At 50.9% G+C, this 15,364-nt stretch overlaps 1 protein-coding gene across 6 annotated transcripts in view; it reads right to left on the reverse strand.

Annotated features, from left to right (window-relative positions):
- PPP1R12B (protein phosphatase 1 regulatory subunit 12B) overlaps nucleotides 1-15,364 on the reverse strand; it is a 128,462-nt gene continuing 113,098 nt past the window's right edge. For 5 of the 6 annotated variants that reach the window (XM_056361297.1, XM_056361298.1, XM_056361296.1 and 2 more), the window contains 4 exons: nucleotides 14,428-14,532; nucleotides 14,110-14,163; nucleotides 12,894-12,944; nucleotides 1-3,417 (listed from right to left, as the gene is read on the reverse strand). In XM_056361297.1, coding sequence (XP_056217272.1) covers nucleotides 3,331-3,417; nucleotides 12,894-12,944; nucleotides 14,110-14,163; nucleotides 14,428-14,532 — 297 coding nt within the window. In that variant the 3' untranslated portion in view covers nucleotides 1-3,330. The remainder of the gene's footprint in view (nucleotides 3,418-12,893; nucleotides 12,945-14,109; nucleotides 14,164-14,427; nucleotides 14,533-15,364) is intronic. The other variant, XM_056361294.1, reaches the window with a different exon arrangement.

Raw genomic sequence — 15,364 nt, forward strand, 5'->3', positions numbered from 1 at the left:
TGGAAGCAAAGTCAAAGCTTCTTCTATTTTATCAACTCTTATTTTATTCATTTATAAATACTGTTGTGTTTACAAGCATCATAGATGTGAATATTATTCCCAAACTTTCAAACACATAATACTTATAATACTATATAACAACAACCAGTAAAACAAATCATTCATCTCAGGGTTTGAAAGGCCACTCAAAAGTTGCATAAAAATACATTCTCTCCCCATCTCATAAGCTAGTCCTGCTTCTCCAAGGAGTTTATTTACAAAGAGCCATCATCAAACTCGCAGCCGCAATAGGTGGGCTCACCCCAAGCAATAAAAATGAATTCACCCCAAGCAATTGCTTAGAAAAAAAGCTTGTGTTCTCCAAGGGAGATCACGTCTGGCAAATGCTCTGGTTCAAATAGGGATCAGTTTTAAAAACTGCTTTGCACTCCGTCCCAAGCGCAGAGTGCAAGGTGTCCTATTCGTTACCTCCTCAGTGCACTGGGTACATCAGGCATTAAGTGAGACCAAAAAAACTCATTCTCGAGAATTTGGTTTGCATCGTCATCACAAAATACTCACAGCTTTGGCTAGTCAGCGAGACTAAACTGTTGGTGGGTCCTCTACCCTAGTCAGAGTTCAGGGGGATAATCCAGTGCTGAGCAGACATTTCACCTAGAGTGGTTTGGCTTTGCATGGTGCCGCGCGGAGGAACTCAGCCTTCCACACCCTTTGCTTACTGTTCCTCAGGATAAAATGCAATGAGTGTCCTGGTGGGAAGGGGTAAAACATCAGTGCGGGATGGACCTGTCAGATTGGGTCGAACTCTCTCCCGAAAACAGACAGCAGGCTTCTTCACGCTGCCAGAATCTGCCTCGTGAGAAGAACAGGAGCTTTAGTCTGAAATCTTGTCCCTTGTCCTGCCGGGATGCACGACCCGAGACGCACGCGTCGGCACACCAGCGTGGTGTCCCCCCCCACCAGCCCCAGCAGGGGAGCCGTGTCTTCACTGCGTGGTGCAGAAGGGGCCAGACCCCTGAACAGAGCTGAGAGAGCCCAAACCTGAAGCGAGACGCGGGTCACCAAGAGAAAAAACATCAAGAACTGCAGAAGTACTCACATAAAGAGTGCGCCAAGTGGGAACGGTGTGCAGAAAAAGCATTGACCAGATCTCAAGGCTTAAAGCTGTTAAATATAGCAGGGTTAAAATAAAGTAATATAAAAAGGATGCCTGGCTTAGGCAGTGCTCTGCGGAAACCCTGATGCCATTACCAGCTTTGGTCTCTTCCTCCCCAAAGCACAGCAGCAGAGGAAGGGCCTCAGTGTACCAGGAGAAACGGCATGATGCCGTGCACAAACAGCTCTGCTGGCCGAGGAGCGGGGGAAGAGGAACCTCTGGTGGAGCTGCCTGGGGAAAAACTGGCAGCTCCAAGAAGAGCTAGAGAGGTGGAAACAGGCAGGATGGGGAGGGGAAGGGAAAAATGGAGAATCAAGGGGAAAAAAAAAAAAAGAGAGAAAAACCCAGCGGAGAGGAATATAAACACACTTTCTGAAGCAATAAGCAGCAAAAGGTTCCAAAAAGCCCAGGACTGACTGACAGAGATAAATGTTACCTCGTTGAGCAAGCTCAAGAGTTAATGCTCATGTTCAAGTATCTCATCTCCCTCTCTCAGCGGGAAGAGCCCCAGCAACCCGGCAGGGACCCTGAGCTGCGCGGGGACGTGGTGGAGCTTCCTCACGGCAGCCTCCGAGTTCAGCGACTGAGGCTGCAGCTCTCAGCCAGATGGAGCAGGGAAATCAAAGGACAAAGGAAATGAAGGAAAAATCATGGAAGAATGTAAATGGGAAAGCGGTTTGGATACAGCAAGAAGTCTCTGAGTGGGAAAGTATCTTTCAAGAGCAGTCTGTTAAGGGGAATCTCAACAGACTGGATGACAGGTTACTGCTGCTGTCATCAAAATCACACAGCACATAGGGCAGCCACTGTCTAAATGCCCATAGAGAGAACAATTTTGAACTGTTCTGAGTATGTGTAACATTAAAGAGGGTTTTTTTTTTTTTAGGTTTCCTTCAAGGTTAAGGCTTATTGCAAGCTTTTGACAGATTAAAAGACTTTCATCCTAGCGATACAGTTACCAGCATGCCCAAGGGTACCTTGCTGTCCCTGACACCAGCATACCCACACCTTTCCAGGGCACGCGGGAGGACAAGTGATCACTGCTTCACCCTCCTCTTCCTTAAAACCCAGCTGCTTCTTCGCCCGGCTGCGTGGGACTGGACTCTGGCATCTCTCGCTACAAACCAGCCAGTGCTGCCGTCCACTTGGCCAGCCCCCTGCTGCAAAGCAAAGCAAGGTACCTGCAGTACCAGACCAGACTCCTCCGCAGGGCTCTGCCTTCATGGAGACAGCAGGAAAATGTCCCAGCTGGCTGTTAGGGCAGGGAGGGTGGTTTCTGGTGTGGGCACAGCTCCCTCCCTGCAAGGTGATCCACGCTCGTATGCCTGTGAAAGCAGCAGAGGATCTCTGGGGGTTCAAGCTTGTCCTTCAGAAAGCTTGGCAAGTATCCGTGACACATCCTATCCCAAGGAGCGAGAGTCCAGATGCAATTAGCAGATGCTACTAACTACTGAGACAGGAGCCCTGGAAGGATACAACATGATACCAGATGACCCAGGCTGTGGGGGGAAAGCAGGGCAAGGGATAGGGGGTCTGACACCGACAGTCAGCGCTGATGTTACTGAACAGGTTTGAAACCTTACATTAAATAAGAGACTCAGTCTACTGGGGCGAAAGGAGAAGGTCTCTGTGCAAAGCAGCTGCTGTCAGCCCGTTACAGAAATCAGCCCTGTGGCTTTCACAGCATCACAATTTAACCCGAGTCCCACATCTCGGGTGGGTTGACACACATCCTCAGAGTCCCAGCCCATGTTCACATTTCCCACCAGTAAAGGGCTCGGATGTGCTGGATTAGTTCTTTAAGCGTCCCTTTTTAAAGTAGGAGCTACCTACTCCGATTGGAGTCCAATGCCAAATACCGGGCTTCTGGAAGCAGAAGTTTTGGCAGCTCAAACCCAGTCCTCACATTTCTCTTCTCCCTTGAATAAAATGTCCGAGATACCACAACATCCTTAAATTAAAAATAATAAAATGGCAGGGGTGTGTGTTGTGGGGGAAATAAGGGCAGAAAGGGAATGTACAGCAAAGGGCAGGGCAAAGCAGATGTGACAGATTGATCCCATGGCTGAAATGCTTGCTGTACTTGACAGGAGGAAAAGCCGGGGTAGGGCTTGGTGGTGGGGTTGGCAGCTCGTGTAGGGCACCCCTCCTCATCCTGCCTTCGCTTGGGATTCCTATTTGGAGAGCTTGCTGATGACACGAATGAGGGCTCCGTTCTCGTCCTTCAGCCTCTGGTTGTCCGACTTCAGCTCTGTCAGTATCTGCAGGGAGACGAAAACAAGTTGGGATCACGGCTCAGTGCCGCTGGCTGCCCAAAGCCCATGGCCCCGCGGGAACAGATGGATGTTGCTGCCCCTCAACCCAGCACGCTTTGAACGCTGGCAGCTTCTCTGTAAAATCTCCAGGATTTTTACAAACTGGCTGTCAGGCATGAAGGGGTTGAGAGGGGACTCGAGCACAGCAGAGAGCCAGGGACCAGGAAAGCCCCTGGTGGGAAGCAATGCCACGGCCCCAGCACTGGGTCAGCACCAGGCTGGCAGGGCAGGAACCATTTCTGAACTGTTTCTTCCCAAACCTGTTCCCAGAGGCTAATTAGGGCTCAGCAGTAAACTAGAAAGCTGGTTTTCCCAATTTGTATTTTCCGTTTTGCCAGGACTAGAAGGGAACACGAAGGTCTGAAATTCTTACTCGGGACTGGACCTTGCAAAATCTCTGTGGAATGAACCCAAACCTCCTTGGGATCCCCCAGATGTTTGGTGCAGATGCGCACGCCATGGACAGAGGACTGGTAGAACACACCGACACCGGAGATACCTCCTTGGTGCTCAGTTTTGAATGCTGGAGCTCAAACAAGCATCACAACAGACAAAAGCCAGATCGCTTTGTAATTGCAAACAGAGGAAGAAATAGCTTCGGCATGACCTTTGCAGCATTCCTCTTTGGCAAAAAAGCCTCCCGACTTCCCTTGCTCCCCACGCTGCAGGTGGGATGACATTCAGTGGACTGTCTCCAGCTGCTGGGGCACTGGAAGCAGTGCTGTCCGCTCAGGGTGACACAAAAGGTGTAACTCACACCGTGGGTGCTGGCAGACCCAGGGCCACCAGCCCCAGCCTGCTGGAACAAGCCAGGCTGGAGCGGTGTCACACGCAGGCATGATCAGCACTGGTCTGAGCCCAGCGTCTGCCATGGTGAACCTTAGAGGAATTCCCCAGATTCAAAAGTCCCACTAAACCTTCTCCTTCCTAAGCTGGAGTTGCAGCTCTGAGCACAACCTCCCGCCCGCTCCTCTCATCTGCAGCTCCTCCACGACCGCCACCACCGAGCGCGGCAGCTGCTGGGGCAGACGCCAGCTCCCACCGCTGCCATGGAGCCACCCTCCTTCCCCAGCCCGGCCGGGCCATGCCCGTGCCAGTGTGCCCAGCGCTGGCCCCGCGGGCGCTGGCAGCGGGCGCTCCACAGGAGCATCTGCAAGAGAGAGAGAAGGGGGAAAGTGCAGCACGGCAGGTACTGGGGGCAGGTAAAACGACGTGATGTGCCGGCCAGAGCTTCAGCTAGCGATGCTCAGAAATCCCTCACTGGACCCAGCAGTGGTGCGACCGGCACAGCTCCATGACGGGGCTGTCACCAGAACAGCAGCCATGACTCCTATTTCTCACGGCCAGATGGGAGGCATCGCTCATCACCCAAGTGCTCAGGAGCTCAGAGCATCAGCAGGGCGCTCGCTGCCTCTGCACTCCGTTCCCTCCTGAGCTTCCCCCGACACCCGCAGCAGAGCACGCTGCCTGCCCGTCCCAGTCCGGTGCACTGTGGCCGCTCAGCCACCTGCTGGGGTCCGCGTGGGCCGCTCATCCTCCCTGCATCCCTGCTGGGGCAGCCCTGCAGCCGTCAGCGCCTCCATCGCTGCAGGACGGCAGAGATACCAAGTTCTGCCACTTGCTTTGGTAGAGATAAGTCGTCACAGGTTCCCAGAAGCAACCAGGGAGCAACCACCACAGCCATCCTGGTTCTCCAGCTCGCTGGGAGCTGGGATGGTGGCTGTGCCTCACACACATGCTGCAGTGCAACTTTGGTGATTTATTCAAAAAGGAGCAAGTGTGACTACATGTAAAGAAAGTGCTTCTTGGGAAGTTTCCCAGCTGTAACCCCACTCCATCACTTTACAGTGAAGCTTTGCAAAAACCAAAAATTAACCTTATAACACTTCGTTCCTCCCATCCCAAGGGTATTCCTCCCTTTGAGCAAAGCAGCCTCAAGTCGGGTAAAATAAACTGCATGTGAAGCAGGCTGGTAATGCAGCGGCCCGGCAACTGAAGCTGTATAAAAGTCTCGTTGGAAACGGCAATGAGGGATGTGGCGCAGCCTGCAGGGGACCACGAAGCCAACCATGATGCAGTGTTGGTGTAAAGTGAGTTTTGGCCTAGGGGCTGATCCGAGCAGCGGTGCTGTGTGTTCCCTGTGTCACAGCAGAAAGTGGCCCTTCAGACGTTATGTGGATTTTGGAAAATGAGATTCTTTGTAAAGCACCACTGCCGCAAAAGCATGGTAAGTCTGTCAGACAGTGACATTACTGTATAGCTGCAATGCCTACAGAGACTGGTGAGACAAGGTTTACCTGTGCAGGTAACAAATCCCGTGTTAGAGCTACTAAAAGAGTTGAAAAAACCCCAGCAGCGATGCAGACACAGGGGTCTTCTCCAGCTCGGACGCCAGCAGTGAACTGCAAACCCTTAAGCAACTGGGGAGGATGAGCCCCCCGAGGTCTCAGCCAGCCTGCACGAGAGACCCCTCAGAGCAGGCGGGGGTTAGCAGCGGGAAGCAATAATGCAAAGATTTCCTAGGAGAAGAGGAGAGGCCGGTGACTTACAGTTTGTGAAACACTTTCTCCGAGTCTGGAAATAGATTTGCTCAATTTTCCCTCCTCAGATCTCAAAGCACGTTGGGAAGGAGAATGACTTAAACTCACCACTCGTGAGAAGGAGTGAGTCACTGACAGGTTCAAGCAGATTTAAACCAGAAAGATGGTGAGATCATTTATCTGACCATCTGCGCAATTCAGGCCACATCGCACGGAACACCCGCCCCCAGCCCCTGCGATACACGCGTGGTCCTGAGCTGAGGCTCCCGGAACAGGGAAGCCACAATTCCCCTGCTTAGTTTGTTTCTACGGTTAATCATCCTTGATATAATTTGTGTGCTAAGAATAGATCTTTTTATACCTTAGTGTCTCTTCCAGCCCACGAGAACATACTGCTTCTTCCTTTTTTTTAAAAAAAAAGCTATGTCTGAAGGGATCTGAATATCCCTACTCACCTGCAAAGGACAGGTAGGGCCCTAAGAAAAAAAGAGTTTACAGCTTCATTTTAGCACCGAACCAATGAAGTAGTGAGAAAGGATGTAATTTAACTGCATGATGTGTGAGGGCAAAGCTTACGGAAGGCTTGTCCTTGGATTTTAGCACTAATTGCTCTGCACTGAATTTAAAATGGAAGATGAAAAAAGAAAAGCGCACCTGGTCCAGCTCCTGTCGCTTCACCTGCCTTGTAGCCAGACCGAGGAGGCTGCGGGGATGCTGCCGCCTGTGAACTCGGACTCAAAAATCTCCATTTAAAACAAGGGAAGGAGCTTGGCCTCTTTGCTCAAGTGACCAAGCAAACCTCCTGCAGACTGCCCAGTGGCAGGCTTTCTAAAAACCACCTTCCCGTCTGAAATGTGCGCTCTTCATAACAACCCTGGAAGTATATTACATTGTTCATTCTGACTTCAGATAACCTTATTTGCCGGGTGCCAGCTTCTCACTGAACTAAGTCCAATTAAAAAAGAACTGTATTATGAGCAGATGTAAAGCACAAAAGACCTACTTTGAGGTAAGGTAAGGGGGAAGGGGCCGCTGGCTGGCCCGCTCACACTGACAAGCCGCCCCAAAGCCATTTACCAGCGTTAAGCCAGAGGGAAGCAGCTGATCCATCACTCCTCAGGAGCCACCTCAGCGCCATCCACCCAGCCCTACGTCCTGGTGTCAAGGCGGGGAGCACACCCTGCTTCCCTCCCACGTGGTGGCCTCCACACGGACCAGGCAAGCCCCTCGATGCGGTGGGTTAGTAAAACGGCGGGGTCAGCATCGTCTGCCAAGCAGAGTGAATGTTGGCAGGACTGAACCGAGCCTCCAGCGAAACCCTGCCCTCAGCCAGGCAGTGACACCATGCTTTCGGCTTTCAGAGCATCCTTCGGCACATGCTGCTTTTGAGCCACAAGCTTCACCAGACACCCTCGAGAGCAACGAGGTGAGCGGAACAGCCCGGCCAAGGGAGCGGAGACCTGCCTGGAAGAGTGGAAGAGGGAGGCGAGATGAGCCGGAGGGAAAGCAGCTACAGCTCCTCTGATTCGGAGGGCTTGGCAGGCAGAGAAAGTCTGGCTACGACCCGGGTCAGAGCCCTGTTTTCAGCCAGCAGCTGCTCATTCATCTGCCTCAGAGTGTGAATCTGTTTGAGCTGGTGGAGATTCTGCAGAGAGTGAGAGGAGTGGACAGAAAAGTACAGAGAAAACACACCACGAAGACAAAAGGGCACAGAAATGTGAATTTAGTCCACAAGCAGTAAAAGGACAAAAAAAAAAAAAAAAAAGGAAAAAGAGAATAAAAACCGAATTAGTAGCAGCGAGTGCTGGATGGGCAGCAGCTCAGATGCATATGGGGAAAGCCTTACAGCACATTGAGGATGTTCTGGGAACCATCCCTTTCTCCAGAGGCCCCCAAAGCCTTTAAAAAGGTCAGATAAAGGGATTTCCCACCACAAAGCAGATCGTCTCTTGGTTATATCCTAGTTTACCCGGTGAGCTCCAGTAGCACACAGCCCCTGCACTTAGGAACTACTGTGAGAACTATCACCATGGACTTACCCCCTACACAGGCTTTGAAAACACTGCTGACAACTGAGAACTTCTTTGAAACTCCTTTTCTTCATGTACCTCTAAAAGCTAAAGCAGTCTAGCGCAGCAAGGAGCGAACGGAGCTTCACGGAAGACTGTAAAGGCACAGACTGAAGCACCCGACAGCGTCGCTGTCCTGCAGCAGATCACCCAGACACACCGCGTCTGCTCGCATCCCTCGTCCTGCGGCACCTGAATGATGTCTTGGGTCTGCTCAGGCTTCAGTCCTGCCAAAGGGTCTGGGGGTGGTGGTGCGTGGGGGCCATCCCTGCCCAGATTCAACTTCTGTCACGGGGCTCCATTTATCTCTGATCTCCAGAGGTGAAAAATCAGAACCTTAAACCACTGATTTTAACTACAGGAGTATGACTGACAGCATCTCACACAGGAGGCACATGGAAACACAGCGTTTTACAACAGAAACAAATGGGCAAAAGATGGTGTGGAAATCAAGCCCCAAAGCTGGGGCTGGCACAGGTACAGCGGCAACGGAGAGATACAGAACATAAAAAGCAACGAGGAAGATAAAACGGGAAAATGGCAAAAGCCATGCAGACATCCCCATTTCTACAAGGACATTTTTCCCGGTGATGCTAAAGCGAAACCACGTGCTGGACACTTGTACCATGCGTGTGTGCCAGGCCACGCTGGGGGCTGCAGAGCTGCTTTCTGAGCAGCATCCCGACCCGCTTCCTCCCGACGGCTCATCGGGTGGTGGGGCCACGTCAACAAGAAACCTTCCTCCATGGTGGAGGAAGCACAGATGCTGGGCAGGGCAAAGGCAGGAGGGGAAACATTTGTGAGAAGAGCAGTTTAAAGTTCATGTGAAAAAATCACAGCCCGGAACCAAAGCAGCTCTGCAAACCAGTGTGCTCCTCCCTGTGTCCTCTTGTGAGCTTGCAACGGCAGAGAGGAGGCAGAGGGAGGGGTCTACTGGGAAGGGGACTCCTTTCTGCCATTTAATTAGCAGAAAGCACTCAAAGGGAAGTCACTCTGTCCTTAACCAGAAGCAGCACTGAAAAATCTACTGTGGTGCAAAGAACTTGCAGGAACTTCCACCCAACTTGCACGGCGCAGAACTGGCTGCACTCGGCAAGGGACCTGCTGCATCCCAGGACACTTTGCCCAAGGGCTCGATCCTGTATAAGAGAAGCACTTTGTGTAGCCCCGATGCATCAGCTCGACTCTTAACTACCCAAAAGAGCTGCCTCTGCTCCCCATTAAGGAATCAAGACACCTTGTCCAAAAGCCCTGCAAAACCAGTGGAAGCACGGTAGGTGAGTGCAGGGAGCCAGCAAAGGATGGGGTTCGACCCCCCTGAGGGCATCCAACTGACAAAGCAGCTCCTGCTACTTGGACTACACCAACACAACTCTGACACTGGATAAATCAGCAGGTCCTGAGACAGAGCCACGGCCAACAAACTGCGGGAGAGCTCCAGGGACACCTCGGCAGCAAGATCCCCTCTCACCAAATCTCAACCGTCTATCCATCACCGAACCTGCCGCGCTCGGTGAGGACACAGACAAACACTGCATGTCTGTCCTGGGATAAATCACACCCAGGAGCTGCCGGAGGATGGTTCATACTGGAAGAATAATCTCTTTTGGTGGTACCATGGATAATAAACATCCACTGCTTTATCACAGGGAACACAGCTGAGCACCTGGCTGGCAGAAAACATCAAACATGTAAAACAGGGTGCCATGCTACAGAGGACAGAAAGGATTGTAATCGTTTTAGAGACCACCTTTATTTTTCCATACCCACGTAGCACGAAACCTCAGCATGGCACTATCAGCTGCAGCTCAGCCTCAGCATGATGCCACAGATGATAAAAAGGATCACTTATGTAAAAATGTGTGTGTGCTGCAGGTAGGACAGCCTTCTATTTATCTAAGAAATCTAGCAAAGACTGGGAAACTGGGACTGAAGCCAAGGATGAAGACCAGAATCTGGATGATACCGCTGCGATTGCTTATCACTCTGCTTGATACTTGGCTTTCTGAAAGCAGGTTTCTCAGTTCAGCTGTACCTGCCTTCAATTAAAGGATTCTGTGCCTGCAACACTAGGGGAAATAAAAATGCCCAAAGCATGCAAAATGTACAAAGCCAGGAGGTGCAGTGCTGCTATGGAGTAAAGAAGCTTCTGTGACCTTCAAGAGAAACTGCTGTTAAGTTGGGACCTCAGGCACTTGGCACTGAATTCAGTTCAGTGCAAATGCTAATTTTCTTTCTCCTTCCTCAGCCAAGTTGCTGTATCTCCAGTCAAATTCTGCAGTCACTTAGGAAAACGCTGCACCACTCTGTCACCTTCACAAGAGCAGGTCTGCAGGAGCAGCTCTGGCACCAAGGAGTTCTTGACATTACAGAGTCTGTCCTGCTCCTCTCCATTTCTTGATTGCTTTGTTAGCAGGGGTTAAACTCATGAAAGGAACCAAGCTCACACCTCAAGCACAGGCTGAAGCACAAAGCATTCCTGTCACAGAAACCCAGGCCTGTCCTGTGACCACTGCTGTGCCTCCACTTCCTAAGAAGTCAGCTGCAAGAAGAGGAAAGCCCTGGCCAGGACACCAGACACCTCGGGAGCAAAAGGCTGGATGTCAGTCACGCAGGGCTGGTTCAGCTCAGAGACTGGCGGGAGGAATCCCCAAACCCACAGCATCACCTGAGCCCTAATAACCTGGCATGCCAGGCTGTTTCCCCTTGCTGCTCTCCACATTAAAGGACACTGGTGGATTTGCTGAAGTTGCTTATTCCTTCTGATTCTGCTCGACAGTTATTCAGCTAGCGCAAGAAGCAGGAATGAAAGTCTAAGCAGAATTAATAATTTGTTTTCCTGGCTCAACTTCCACACCAGGGATTAACACAGATGCTCTGTGGAGGTTATCTCATTCTAGGCAAACACTCCTGGGCTGACTCTCCCGCTTTAAGGCATGATGCAAGTGGACACAAAAGTCTGCTTTCCTTATGGACATGTCCAGTTCAACGTTTGCATCTTCAGAGACTTCATACTTCTTTTTACTGAGTGTCAAAAAAGACACGCCACAGTGCACTCAGGTACTCACCACATGCTGGAGCTTCCGCAAAAACCAGTGGAAACATAGCAGCATCTTAGAAGAGATACTTTCAATTTTCCTTTCTATATGTTCTACTAACATATAGCCCCTTTGGTTGTTCGCTGCAGCCAGAACACAGCAGAGAGCAAAGAGTAAGTACCACTCTTGAGGACCTGATGGCTTATTTTCAGTTAGACCACAGGCTCCTTTAGCTCATGCCTCTGGCACGTCTCTCACGGCAATACAAGAACATGTCAAACTTCTAGCAGTGCTTCTCCTTCTGCCCCATCCTGGCTTCCATCAGCCTGCAGCTCCAGACTACCTGAGCCAGAGGTGCTCTGGCTCCATCCAACCGCTCCTACAGGCACCTTCCCTCATTAATTGCTTTCTGAACCAACATAAATGTTTCAAAACCGACACGCCACTAGAGGACACCAATTTGTCTTTTTACTCCACGGACTGAGCTGGTTTGCAGAGCGATCTGCATAGCTGAAGAAACAACACGATCTGCTACCGTCTGCATTTTTTCTTGGAGGCCATGTTTCTCTAATTACAGGAAAGTCTCTCTGGAGTTAAAGGTTGCTACCTGTTCAGTGATCAAAGAATCTGGAATTTAGGCATGTTCAACCCTTTCTCCTTCCCCTTCTGGCTAGCATATCCACACTTATTTTCTCTTCTGTGAGAGAACAAGAGAGTGTTTACAGTAAGATGCCACCAAATCATTCTGCTGCTTATTGCGCTAGAAGATGCAGCACCAGCCAACAGGTCCTCTCGAAGATGTACGCTCCGTTAACAGATGAAGCTTCAAACAGAAACATAAAGTTGGAGCCTCCTCCAGGGTGGCAGGAAATCGCTTCCATCAGTGCCCCGTGCCGGGAGATCCTCGGACGGGGTCCCTCCTTAAAGCAGCTTGGTCCCACCTGGGTCATGCTCAAAGGGAACGAAAGCGCAGGGCACGGCACATGGGGGCATCCTGTACTGTGAGCATTCACATCTAGCGTAAAATGCTGTCACGCTGCAAAACCTCTGTGAAGTTTTAGGTGTACTGAGGCGGCACAACACACTGCCTCCCCGCCAGCCCCGTGATCGCAGGGCATCCCAGCCATGGCAGGAGAACCATCCTTGGAAGCAATGCCACAAGAGAGGGAACGCAAAGGAGCGGTCGGTGGCGGATGTCTCGTGACAGCAAGCCATGCTGCACATTTCATTGGGAAGCAAATTCCTCTTTGCTGAAAACTATTCCAGGCTGACTTACTGACACAGCCTTCCAGTAACATGCTTTAGGAAGGGAGTACAGGAATACAATCACTCTGTGTTTTTTCCTGGCTAGTGTGCGTGATCTCAAAAGCCAGCTTTGTCTTCTTACCCGTCTGGAGAGAACCGCAGCGGCTTAACTCGGGCTGCAGGCTATTCAGAGCACAGAGGATCAGCACACTGAAACTCACCGATGCCACAACAGGTTAGTTTTGGAAAGCATTTAAGAACAGTTTTCACAGTTCTCAGATCAAACAGCATAACAAATTAAACATATGGTGCAATCAGATGAATGATCATAGGACAGTTTTGTTAGTATTTCATGTCTGGAGAACATGACCATTAAAGTAAGTTCTGACTGCATCAGGGAACACGCTCAAGAGGTTAACACGAGTCCCTTTCCCAGGTACACCTTTAACATCCTACTCCTGGGTGACAATCCCAAAAGATGTTAATACAAAGCATATAAAACGGGACAGAGTGAATAGATTATTTCCTACCTTCATCTCCTCTTCCATTTCAGAGAGTTTCCGCTCCAGGGCTCGCTTCTCCTGTTTACAAGGATTCATAACAAAGATGGTCACAACGATTTAGAAGAAAAACTTACTACACATTTTCTTCTAAAGAAAAGAGTCTTGTATGTCTGTAGGAGCATCCACTGATAAGCACCTCAAAGCAACGCACAGGTTACAACCAGGAGCTGATCAGATGGGACGGAGCAGCTGGTAAAGCAGTAGGAGATACATGCTGGGCCCGTTTTGGCAGATCCTAAGCTCTCTTCGTACCCCTTCAGTGAAACAATCCTCCCACCTTTAGTGATCCCAGTTTTCAGGACTTTCTGATATAATGTGATTTTGAGCTCTGCAGGTGAAGCCATGGATTTAACTGCGCCCCACTAAAGGCGGCAATGAGAAAACTCACTGAGCCTCTCAAATAAGGAACAGTGAACGGGGAAAGGAGCCTGGAAATCCTGCTTCTTCCAGATGAATTTAGGGCTTCAGAGCTGTAAAGCTGACTGCTTTCAGGGTATTTGGAAACCAGCGATTACAGAGGTTCCATTGCCATGTGAGTACTGGTGGTGCCCACAGCAGGCAGCTCCAGCCCTTGCCTAGGGGGAGAGATCTGGGCTCCATCCATGACTTTTCCAACACGGGGACAAAGCCCTGACTAAGGTGGTGACTCTGCTGGGATGCACTACAGGTCTCCTCGGTCCCTTCCAGTCTGACTGAAGCTATGGTCACGTACGGCAGAGATTCAGCCAGACCCTGCCCGTCCAGCTTAGCTCACTGCAGTGGATTGGACTGTACGGTTACGAGGCAGGAGCATTCACACATTCAGATTTCAAGTACAACCACAGGACAGACAGCCAGCTGGTGTTCTGTCTTGTTCCCCTGCGCCCCCCAAACAGCCTTTACTTATCAGGATCAAGACTATTTGAAAGCATAATGGACCAACAGTCTCCTAGCACAATGCAATACAATTTGTTGGTCTGCAGCTTCCTGTAACAAAAGAAAGAAATCAGAACTGAACTGATCTGCAAAGAGAGCAGAAAAGTCTCGGGCACTGAAAAGGTCAGAACATAATCATCACTGTGCACTGCTCCACAAGACAAAAATATAACATCTCTTAATTAATGCTTTCCTTCAAGAAATTATTATGCCCCACAGAGCAACGCGAGGCAAAGATTGCGACTCAGAAGAAAGCAGAGACACGTACCCTTTTCTCCATCTCCAGCATGCTGGAACGGTCAGAAGTTTTCTCCTGTTTCTGCTAAGTAAATTAAAAATAGAAAGCTATTAAAACTGAGAGGCATTCACAGGATGCTGCACAAAGGCCCGGACAGCCTACAGATGCGCTTCCCAGAGAAGCAGTAGTCTTTAAAGAATCACTCAAACTTAGTTCTGTGAAAATAACTGTCTCCTCTGTAGCATCTTCCCTCCCAAGAGCTAAATCCTTGCCCATAGTGGAAAAAATGTTGGCTTGTCATGGGCCAGTGCTCAGTTTCTCCAGCCTAGGAGCCGGTTTTTGCCTTACCTGGGCTACTTTTTCCAGCTTTGATTTGATGTCAGCCAACTCAAGCTGGGCTTCTTGCAGTTTTGACTTCAGCTTTTGATTTTCAGACAGGGCGCTTTCATATAACTGAAACATGAAACAAAAGATGTCAGTTAACCAGGCTGCTCCTCGGCGGCTGCAGAGCCAGCTCTGCTGCACCGCTCCAAGCAGAAGCCTGTCCCCAGCGCCCAGCAGCCTGTCCCCAGCGCCCAGCAGCCTGTCCCCAGTGCCCCGCAGCCTGTCCCCAGCGCCCAGCAGCCTGTCCCCAGCCCCCAGTGCCCAGCAGAAGTCTGTCCCCAGCGCCCAGCAGCCTGTCCCCAGCGCCCCGCAGCCTGTCCCCAGCGCCCAGCAGCCTGTCCCCAGCGCCCAGCAGCCTGTCCCCAGTGCCCCGCAGACTGTCCCCAGCGCCCAGCAGCCTGTCCCCAGCGCCCAGCAGCCTGTCCCCAGCCCCCAGTGCCCAGCAGAAGTCTGTCCCCAGCGCCCAGCAGCCTGTCCCCAGCACCCAGTGCCCAGCAGAAGCCTGTCCCTAGCGCCCAGCAGCCTGTCCCCAGCGCCCAGCAGCCTGTCCCCAGCGCCCAGCAGCCTGTCCCCAGCGCCCAGCAGCCTGTCCCCAGCGCCCAGCAGCCTGTCCCCAGCACCCAGCAGCAGCTGTGCGGTTTGCTTTGCTCCCCCATGCCAGGAGATTAGAAGAAAGGCAAACAGAGCTAGTCTGGATACTCTACTTGTGTTTTTATAATTCATACGAAATAAGAAAACAGCTGTTTAATTTTGTAGGGTGTTTAAACACAGCCAAGAGGCAAAGAAAAGGGATGTTTTTAATTTAGGTAAACCACCAAACATAATAAAGTTGTGCATGCTGGCTGTATCTGAACCTACGATTCTGTTGTGCTCGCCAACACAACACACCCTAGCTGCCTGT

Source organism: Falco biarmicus, chromosome 16 (assembly GCF_023638135.1).
Source record: "Falco biarmicus isolate bFalBia1 chromosome 16, bFalBia1.pri, whole genome shotgun sequence".
Lineage (NCBI taxonomy): Eukaryota > Metazoa > Chordata > Aves > Falconiformes > Falconidae > Falco > Falco biarmicus.